This window comes from Corvus kubaryi, unplaced genomic scaffold (genome assembly GCF_017639235.1).
Source record: "Corvus kubaryi isolate FWS band 111438036 unplaced genomic scaffold, C.kubaryi_AGA036_p1.0 37341, whole genome shotgun sequence".
In the NCBI taxonomy this organism is placed as follows: domain Eukaryota; kingdom Metazoa; phylum Chordata; class Aves; order Passeriformes; family Corvidae; genus Corvus; species Corvus kubaryi.
Window position 1 is genome coordinate 10,597,233 of NW_024581112.1, and position 9,614 is coordinate 10,606,846.

At 45.6% G+C, this 9,614-nt stretch overlaps 1 protein-coding gene across 1 annotated transcript; it reads left to right on the forward strand.

Moving 5' to 3' along the window:
- The first annotated feature begins 774 nt into the window (after nt 1–774).
- Nucleotides 775–9,316, forward strand: TENT5C (terminal nucleotidyltransferase 5C). The gene is made up of 2 exons (XM_042031177.1): nt 775–828; nt 3,353–9,316. The coding sequence occupies exon 2, from the start codon at nt 3,379–3,381 to the stop codon at nt 4,552–4,554; it is 1,176 nt and encodes a 391-aa protein (XP_041887111.1). The 5' UTR covers nt 775–828; nt 3,353–3,378; the 3' UTR covers nt 4,555–9,316.
- Nucleotides 9,317–9,614: the final 298 nt, after the last annotated feature.

Sequence of the window (9,614 nt, forward strand, 5' to 3'; positions counted from 1 at the left end):
AGGATCACAGAATCACAGAACCAAGTAGATTGGAAAAGACCTCTGAGATCATCGAGTCCAACCTATGACCAAACATTACCACGTCAACTAGATAATGGCACTGAGTGCCACATCCAGTCTTCCCTTAAACAACTCCAGGGATGGTGACTCTATCATTTCCCTGGGCAGCCTATTCCAATGTCTGATCTCCCTTTCAGTAAAGAATTTTTTCCTAATGTCCAATCTGAACCTGCCACAGCTTATGACTGTGTCCTGTCCTGTCACTTGTTGCTTGGGAGAAGAGACTGATCCCCACCCGGCTACACCCTCCTTTCAGGGAGTTGTAGAGAGCGATAAGGTCTTCCCTGAGCCTCCTTTTCTCCACGCTAAACAAGCCCAGGTCCCTCAGCCGCTCATCACAGGACTTGTGCTCCAGATCCTTCCCCAGCTTCGTTGCTCTTCTTTGGAGTCGCTCCAGCCCCTCAATGTCATTCCTGAACTGAGGGGCCCTTGAAATGTTAGTATTTCCACGGGAGGGGGGAGCGGGAAGCGGCCGCTGGGCGCTGTGTGTGGAGTTCGCCGGGCGAGCCCCCGGGGTGGCGGGCGAGGGTTCCAGGGCGCGGGCGGCCACCGCCGTCCCCTCCCCGGCCCGAGCGCCGCGGGGCTCCCCGGGCAGAGCGCCCGGCGGCCCGACCGGCGGCCAGAGCCGCCCCCGCTGCGGCGGGAGGGCCGGGCCGGGCCGGGCCGGGCGGGGCGGGGCGGGGCGGGGCGGCCATGAAGGGCCATAAAGGGCGGCGGCGGGCGGCAGCGGGGCTGGTGCGGTCGCTCGGGGTGCGCGGCGCGGCTGAGGTGAGCGGCGGGGCCGGGGCTCCTCTCCGGGGCGGGCGGGCTCGCCTGGGAGCAGGCGCTGGGCAGCGCTTCTGTCGTGGCTGTGGGTGTTCAAGGCGGTGTAACGCGGGTTCCCCGCTGCGGGGGGATGAGCGTCCCGCGAAGGGAGCCGGACCTCCCCCCTTCAGCGCCGCTGGGCTCTGCGGGGACAGGTGCATGGACTTCTTCGGGTGTTGTGTCAAATTATACGTCTTATAGGGGAAAGTTGCTGCTGCAGGGTAAAGCACCTGGTCGTGACCAAGGTGAACGTGTGTCGTCCTCGCTCGTTTTTGCCTCGGATTTGAGTGTTGTATGCAACATTCTTTACACTCGATATTAAAGATAGCTAGTGTCCCCTGCCTCCGTAGTGGTTTTCTTCCCAAGGAGTGAGCATCTTCAGGTGTCAGATCTTGCGGAGGGAATGGCTGGCAGTGAAACAGGAGGCATGTGAGCTGTTAGCATCCCAAATGCACTGGAGTCGCTAGGAGTCTGTTGTCATTAACATAAACTTTGCCGAGTAAGCACACACAAGTGATTTGGGGGTGGGAGGCTTTGGAGGTTGACCGCCTGAGAATTAAGCTCTCCATTGAACTGGAAATGAAATACTTCATCTTCCTCCCCCCAAGGGCAGCAATGTGCATTATTCTCCTAGGTGAGGGTCACCAAGCAGAACCAAGTGTGTGGGGTGGGGTTGGAAGCACTGGTCCAAGTCCTTTCTGGTTACCGGGTGAGTGAGCTGCGTGTGTTGTCTTGGCTGTGGAGAGGGCTACAAATGGGAAGGAGGAGCGGGAACAGTTTCAGAGGTAGTAGCTGAAAGCACTTGCAGCTTAAGTTAGAAGTCACGAGAAGACTCTTGTGTTCTTTAGTGATCTGAAGGATTTAATGGAAATATAGTGAGTTTACAATGGAAATACACTTTAATGTGCTTGAACTCCCTGAGAGCAACTGCTGGCAGGCTTGATGCTTTTGTGTTTGTGCTGGGTTGGAGCATTAAGGATTGATCTTGAAGAGCTCCTTGATTTGTCCTAGATTAATCATCTTGCAAATCACAGGGTTATTTGGTGCCTGCTGGTGCTGATGTGATCCACGGCAGCGCAGTTTGTAATGCAGCAGCTCATGCTCCAGGACAGAAGCTACTTCCCCAGGAGCATTTTAACCTCAGTGTGTGCTTGCTCTAGGATTCAGCTCTCTTCAGCCGAAGAGGTGACAGGTCAAATGAGTTGCTCAAAAATGAAAAGGTGGAAAAGGGGAAGCCTGAGATGACAATAGCTGTTCTTTGAAACTTGCTTTAAAAATGTTCCATGTACTGTGCTGTTGCACATTAGGAAATGATAGGGTTTGGTTTTTCATTCTTGGTATGCAAGAGTTAATTTGCTTAAGTTTGACTAGTCTGACCTTGGCAGCTGCAGTCTTCAGGAGTACTTGGGGCAGAAGAAGGTGAGGCCTCAATTAGTCTATAGCTGTCAGGAAGCACCTGGTTACACAGAAACCTGGAACACTTAAAAAAAGGAAAGGGTGTTAATACCAGTTGGAGTTGCATGACTGTAGAACATCTGTAAGTATCTACATGCTACAAAAGACAAGTGACTTAAGGAGCCTTGTCACAGCTAATCAGATCATTCTCTTGTGCTTAAAATGTTCAGACAAAGCTGTGACCAAGTATGGTTAGTGAGATTCTCAGTGTTAAAAGAGTAACAGGAACTTGATATTCATCATCTGAATTTATCCCAGCTCTTGCAAGCTTGTTTGCCCTTCACAAGTGAGTAGAACTTGGGGCATGTATGAATACTTCCAGAAAGGTAGTTTGCTTAGGCAGTGTCTCTGAAGAAGGGTAAAGTGTTGCTTACAAAGGTTGGAGTGCCCACTGAATGTTGTTACCTAATGTTGCAGCGAAATTCTGTCCAGGATGCTGAAGAGCTGCAGCTTTTTGCAGGAGCAAGATGTACTTGGCCTTTATCCTGTGAGTGATAGATGCTGGATCGTTCAGAAAGGAAAGAGTCCTCTGAAAAGGAAGCAATCTTGTATCTCTGGCATAATTTAAGAGTTATCAGATGTCTAAGCCCTGAAACTAACACCTGAGAGTCTTCTACTATTGTGTTAGTTGGAGACAGCAGTTTGAGCTTTATATGCATCACGAAACAACTTCAAAGACTAACTTTCAGAATGCTTTGCAGCTCATCTTGCTTCAGCTGGTGCTGCTGACAACTTTAGCCTTAGGTAAAGCTTGTGTTATCTTTGGTAATTTCCATTTGACACAAACTGCTTTCCTGAAGTAACTCTACCTCACCAAAAGTAAGAACAATGACAACTACATTTTTTTGCCTGCACCAATAGAGAAGCTGTGTCCCATTTCAGGTGAAAGGATTGCTGGTAATCATTAATACATACAATTACTTCTTTCTGGTTTGTGTGAATAGACAGAAAAACAGAGCCTAGGAATAGATCTAGGAAGCACAAACAGAAAGTCTGACTTGTCTTTTTCTTTTTCTATTCTACCTATGTACAGTTTCTTTGGAGAAGAAAAGCCCTAAGATGGCAGGCAAAGGAAGTAGCAGAGCAGACTCCATGTCCTGCAGTGTGCTGAACTGGGAGCAGGTCAGCCGCCTGCACGACATTCTTACAGAGGTGGTTCCGATCCACGGGCGAGGGAACTTCCCGACACTGGAGATAACTCTGAAGGACATTGTTCACACGGTTCGGAGCCGGCTGAGCGAAGCAGGCATTGTGGTCCACGATGTCCGTCTGAATGGCTCTGCAGCTGGTCACGTCCTGGTCAAGGATAATGGGCTGGGGTGCAAAGACCTGGATCTCATTTTTCAAGTTTCTCTTCCAAGTGAGGCAGAATTTCAGTTGGTTCGAGATGTGGTCTTGCGATCCCTCTTGAATTTCTTGCCGGAAGGAGTAAGCAAGCGGAAAATCAGTCCTGTAACACTGAAGGAAGCCTATATCGAGAAGCTGGTCAAAGTGTACACGGAGACTGACCGCTGGAGCTTGATATCACTTTCCAACAAGCATGGCAAAAACGTGGAGCTTAAGTTTGTAGACTGCATACGACGACAGTTTGAGTTCAGTGTGGACTCATTCCAAATCATACTGGACTCCCTGCTCTTTTACTATGACTACTCAGAAACCCCCATGTCAGAGCACTTCCATCCAACTGTGATTGGGGAGAGCATGTATGGAGACTTTGAAGCAGCTTTTGATCACCTTCAGAACAAGCTGATAGCTACCAAAAATCCTGAAGAGATCCGAGGTGGTGGGCTTCTGAAGTATAGTAACCTCTTAGTACGAGACTTCAGGCCCATGGATAAGGATGAGATCAAAACGTTGGAGCGCTACATGTGCTCCCGATTCTTCATAGACTTCCCAGACATCCTGGATCAGCAGCGCAAGCTAGAGACCTACCTCCAGAACCACTTCTCCAAAGAAGAGAGGAGCAAGTATGACTACCTCATGATTCTGCGCAGGGTGGTGAACGAGAGCACCGTCTGCCTCATGGGACACGAGCGAAGGCAGACTCTCAATTTGATTTCTCTGCTAGCACTCAAGGTGCTGGCAGAACAGAATGTCATCCCTAATGCCACTAATGTAACCTGTTACTACCAGCCAGCACCTTATGTCAGTGATGCAAACTTCAGCAACTACTACCTTGCAAGTGCCCCTGTGCTGTATGGCCAGTCCTACCCCACTTGGTTGCCTTGCAATTGACCGCTTCCCTCGAGTGCTCCTGGGTGGAGGCTACTGAAAGCCAGGATGCTGAGTGTATATATAGACGAGTAATAACTGTCAGTTGGACGTTCTCTAATGGAAACATGACTGCATCAGACTGTCCATTTCCTGGTGTGCAGTGGGATTATGCAGCCAGGTGACCTGCTATGAACCTTTCAGTATATCTCTACAAATGCCAAAAAGCCTTATTACCTCTTCATCCGGAGAAGAGAACCAGCAGCCAAACGTTAAGAGAAGCAGTTAAGAAACTTTGTACTAGTTCTGGAAGTGGCTGTTAACATGTGATCTAAGTGGAGTATTCAGTAAACTGTGTTGGTTAACTGACTGTAAAATGCCTTAAGCAGAAGCTGCTCCTGGAGTAGCAGCAAAACTCTGCTTTCTATTCCCTAACCTCATTACTCTTCCTCAGTCCAAGCTCTGGCCACATTTCTATTGAACTAATTGTGCCAAGAGTGGGCTCATGTTATGCTGGGGTTGCTTTTGCTTTGTGGCCGTGTAGAGCTGGTAACAGTATGGATACTGTCTGTCTTGTAGAGGATGTAAATGTTGTTTCCTGTAGTGCCTATGGATGTGTGGTCCTGCCTTGCGTTCAAGATTAATTTCTTGGAAGTTGAAGGTAGTTTAGTAAGTCTATTCATAACACATAAACTGGTTAAATTTTTCTTGACTACAAAAACTTGGAAGGTGGCATTTCAAAAAACACACCAAAACACAATCTAAAACTTAGTAATGTGAAAAGTCCTTGAAATGAGGAATTGAAGCTTTAAATAGAATTGGAACCACAGCTTGAATACTTAACTTGGAAAAATATTCTTGAGTCCAGGATTAAGCTAAAGCCTTTCTGACTATCTTTCAAAACAATTTTGGCACGGTTGGAAAGTAGCACAGCTCTTACTTTGGGGTTTGACCGTATTTTCTTCCTCACAGGTACACAGCAAAACCAACAAAAAGCCTAAACAAAAATCTCAAGGCACTATAAGTTGCAGAATTATGTGCACTGCTGACACAGTATGGATTCTAAAAGTGCCTCCTAAAATGAGTTTCTTATTGTACAACTTCAGGCAGGTCCTGAAGGTTTGCCTTTCAGTCACCGCTGAAGGGTTGAGCTTACTGGGTTATCACTGTTACCTGTCACTGTGTAAGATGGCATTTTGAGTGGTTAGAGTAAAATTCTTCCTTTTTACTGCTCTTAACCCTCACTTGAAGAGGTCTACAAGCCCTAAGCAGAGCTGTCCACGTAAGCTGTATGTGTTGCAAGTCTGGGCCTGTGTTCAGAATAGCCTCTGGAAGAGTATGCACTCCCTTGGAGGTATAGGGGGCTGATCTTCCTGAAGGGTGTGTGCTGAACTTGCTGCTTTGAGACTCCTGGGCTTTATAAGGAAGGTTAAAAATTCCTCAGTTATTTATATAGTGGTATTATTAACTGGACAATTTTCACTGAATTACAATAGTAAAATACATATAGCAATCACCTTGAGTTTCTTTTGTTTAACCAGCGACATAGACTAGAAAGGCAAATCTTAGAGCTATTTATTATGTGCCAGTGCAATGTTCAAGAATGCTTGTTCACTGAATCTTTTTTATTACTTCTATTACTATTTATTACTGTTTCTGCAAGCTTGTAAGACCGAAGTGCCTGATCCAACAAATTATTAAAGCTTAGAAGTTAAAGCAGAAAACAGGCGGAACACCAATTTTTGGTTGCTGTTCAAGGTGGAAAACAACAGCAGTGCAGCACTTAAATGACAGTAAAAATTGCCTGCTCCTCATAAAACCAAAAGCAAGTTTTTTCCACTGTCCATAACTACTTCATAAAGACTGTCTCAACAGAGAGTGAGGCTACTTCTCTGTTCAGACTTCTCCAGTTAGCTTAGGAAGGCAGAGAGGGATGCAATCTACAAAGTGGACTGTATTTAGCCAAGCAGCCTTAAGCTTAATTTCCTGAACAGTTTTGATGGCAACTTCAGTAGCAAAAAGACAAATAATTTGGTGGATTATATTGTGGATTTTTTTTCATTAAAATCTTCCTGATTAGTCAACAAAAGTGGCTAAATTTGAAAGCAAATCTGGCCTTTTTCATTAACTGTGGCTTGGACTTGATGTGGTTTACAGACAAGACATGTCATCCAAGACTTTGACTTTTGAAAAACTAACATGATGCCAGTGTTGTCATATGTGTTAAACTTAGTGCAAGCTTCCTGCTGGAATGCAATCCTAGGCAAGAATAACTCCTGCATGCAAAGCAATACTTGGCCTAGTATAGAGTGTCACTAGGAAGGAGACTGAAGAGTTTGTAATTGCTGTCATCTCTTGCATAGATGTTTTTGAAGCCAACCTGTGCTATAGCCATTGCAGAAGTAAACCGTTGCCTGGAGGGGCTTAGCCTCGGGTATCTGTCATCTGTGATGTCATGGCTGATCTTTAGGAGCTGTTTTTGTGCATCAGCTCATGTGGAAGAAGTGGTGAGATGCTTGGGAGGAGTCCTCACAAGCTGGAAACACGGGCTTGTTTTACGAGTCTTTAGTGCCTTGAGTGCTGAACATCAGGCCAGGTGCATCTCCTGGAAAGGGAAATGCTAGAGAAGAACAAAAGGCTGAATTGGATTCCTGGTGAGGGGGAGCTATGGAGAAGTTAAGCTTTCTGCCATAAGAATTGTGCTTTTGCTAATGCAACTTGATGCTGAGGCCTCTAAGGAAGCTCCACGCTGAGTGGCTGCTCTCTGAACAGCTGAGTGGCCGGTTTGAGCTTTGCAGGACTCTGTGTTCCCTGTCTGCTTGTTAAGATACTCTGCCACCGGGGAAATACTGATGCTTTGTAGCCTGGTGGTAAGGTACTAAACTCTCTAATGGTTAAATTGTATCCTGAGGCTGCACAGCACCTGCTGCATTGGGCCTGGAGTACCAGGGGCTGCTGGGACACTGCTTGTCCTGTTGCCTGCAAAATAATCCTGGCTGGACAGGTAAAGCAGGTGTGCTTGGTAGCTTTTCATCCCTGTGCTGCAAGAAGCCTACCCTTTTCTGTTCTGGGATGTCCTGGCAGCTTGATGGTGCAAGTGGCAGTGGCTTAATTTGCTGTGTGTTAGCTGGTTTGGGTTCAGGTTTATGGTGGCCCCTATAGCAGGGAGTAATTTGAGAATGAGCACTAGGTAAAAGTGGTGACCCTAGGCTGAGTTGAGGATGCCTGCTTGATTCAGTCACCCGTTGGCATTAATAATGCCTCTGCAAACCTGTTCTAACCTCTGTTGCCCCCTTGTGTGTCATGTGGAGGTTAGAGAGAGACTACTGTACTTCAGACTTATTACCTGATACCTTCCCTCTGGGCAGTGGCATTGAAACAAAGCTGCAGGAACACTCAGTGAGTGCACCATTCCTCAGGATCAAGCTTCTACTAACTAGGCTATGGTATAAAATAGCTGTTTCCTTTGTGTAGCTTGTAAGCACTGCTGGACAAAGCCAGTCTGAGGTTAAGCACCTGTTGACATGTTACATTTATTGCCATGTTCCCCTTGACTTGTAGTTTATTGTTGTTACTTCCTCACTGTAAGATAGACCTCTTTGTTTGATAGAGATGCTACCAAGGTAGACTGTGTTTTAGGCACTTTGGTAAAATCCCTGTGCTGATCCATCGTCACTGTGACAAGTTGTAAGCTAAGGCATATTTTGTGCTTCCTCTGCTCAAGATTTAATCATTGCTGTGTTTGTCCTCAGCTCAGTCAGTCAATCACTAAGCTGGGGGTTTAAGACTACTGCTTGCTTCTGAGTAACCATTTTTCGAAGATCCTCATGCTTTTACTTTAATCATCTCCTCTACAAAGCAGTAGGTAGTATTTAAATCTAGTCCAAATAGCTAAAGCTTTTTATTGAAACTCAAAGATACATATTTTGGACTTGAGTTCTGGGGTTAAGCATTTGGCATGTGCCAAGGCTTTGTGGGTTCCTAATTCCTGGAATAACCACTGATGTTGGTAGTGATCTCTGCTTGTCACTATATGAGTAGTCAGGAAAAGGCCTCTTAGAAGAGAACCTGGACAAATTGCCTTAACTATAAGCTGTCAGTGTACTGAGGGTACTTGTTTCCTATTCCTCTCACTCAGCTCAAACAGGATTCTGTAATTGTTAGGCACAGGAATAAGCAGTAAGTTCACCACAGCCATTGGCAGCTTGGTCTAATTTGGGCATTGGGAGAGCCAAATGAATAGTGAAATTTCTAGCCCTCACATCTAAGTCTTACTCAATTGTTTCTTGAAAACTGTTGAGTGTATTTCATAAATGTTCTTTAATTTCAATGAAGCTAGATATAGAGTGGAATGCTGGTCTATAGTAGAAACTTTGGGAGCAATGGTTGGAGCACTCTGGTTTTTCTCGTTTAAGTGTCTGGACTGGGCTTTTCTCTCTGAATAAAATTGCACTTTCTGTTGAAATGTAGAAGGCCTTTTTCCCTATGTTTATACTATTATTTGTTACTGTTAAACTAAGTCAGCTCTTGGCAAATCTGTCTCTCATCTCTTTGGAAAAAGTGAGTTGTTCTTTTTTTCCTTTCTCCCCCCCTGCCCCCCTCCCTCTTTAGCTGGCAAAACAAGGTACTAGAAATATTTGCATTTGTGATGAGCCCAGATTTGAGATTGGTCACAGTAACTTTGTCTACTGTTCTGCACTGTGGTGTTCACTTGTCATCCTTGGAAATTGGGGTTTGGACCTTAATGATGCTGAAATTCTTGTGCAAATAAACTTATGCTAAACAACCCTTGCCTCAAGCAATTTTTGTGTCTAAATAATGCTGAAAAAGTATCTGTAGAGCTTTTTGACCAATGTGTGTGCAGGTGCACTTGTGAGGTGAGTAATAGTGTGGGGTACACAGTAATGCTTGCTTTAGATGTTATTCAAGGTACATTTTTTATATCTGCCTCAACTTATTGAAGATTAGTTGGTTAAATGAGGCATGATTAATCTTTCACTTACATTGTAGAGGCAGTTTCTAGAGAACCATTTTTTCCCCTCTCTGACCATCATCTGGTCTCAACTTTAAGACATGGTGAAACC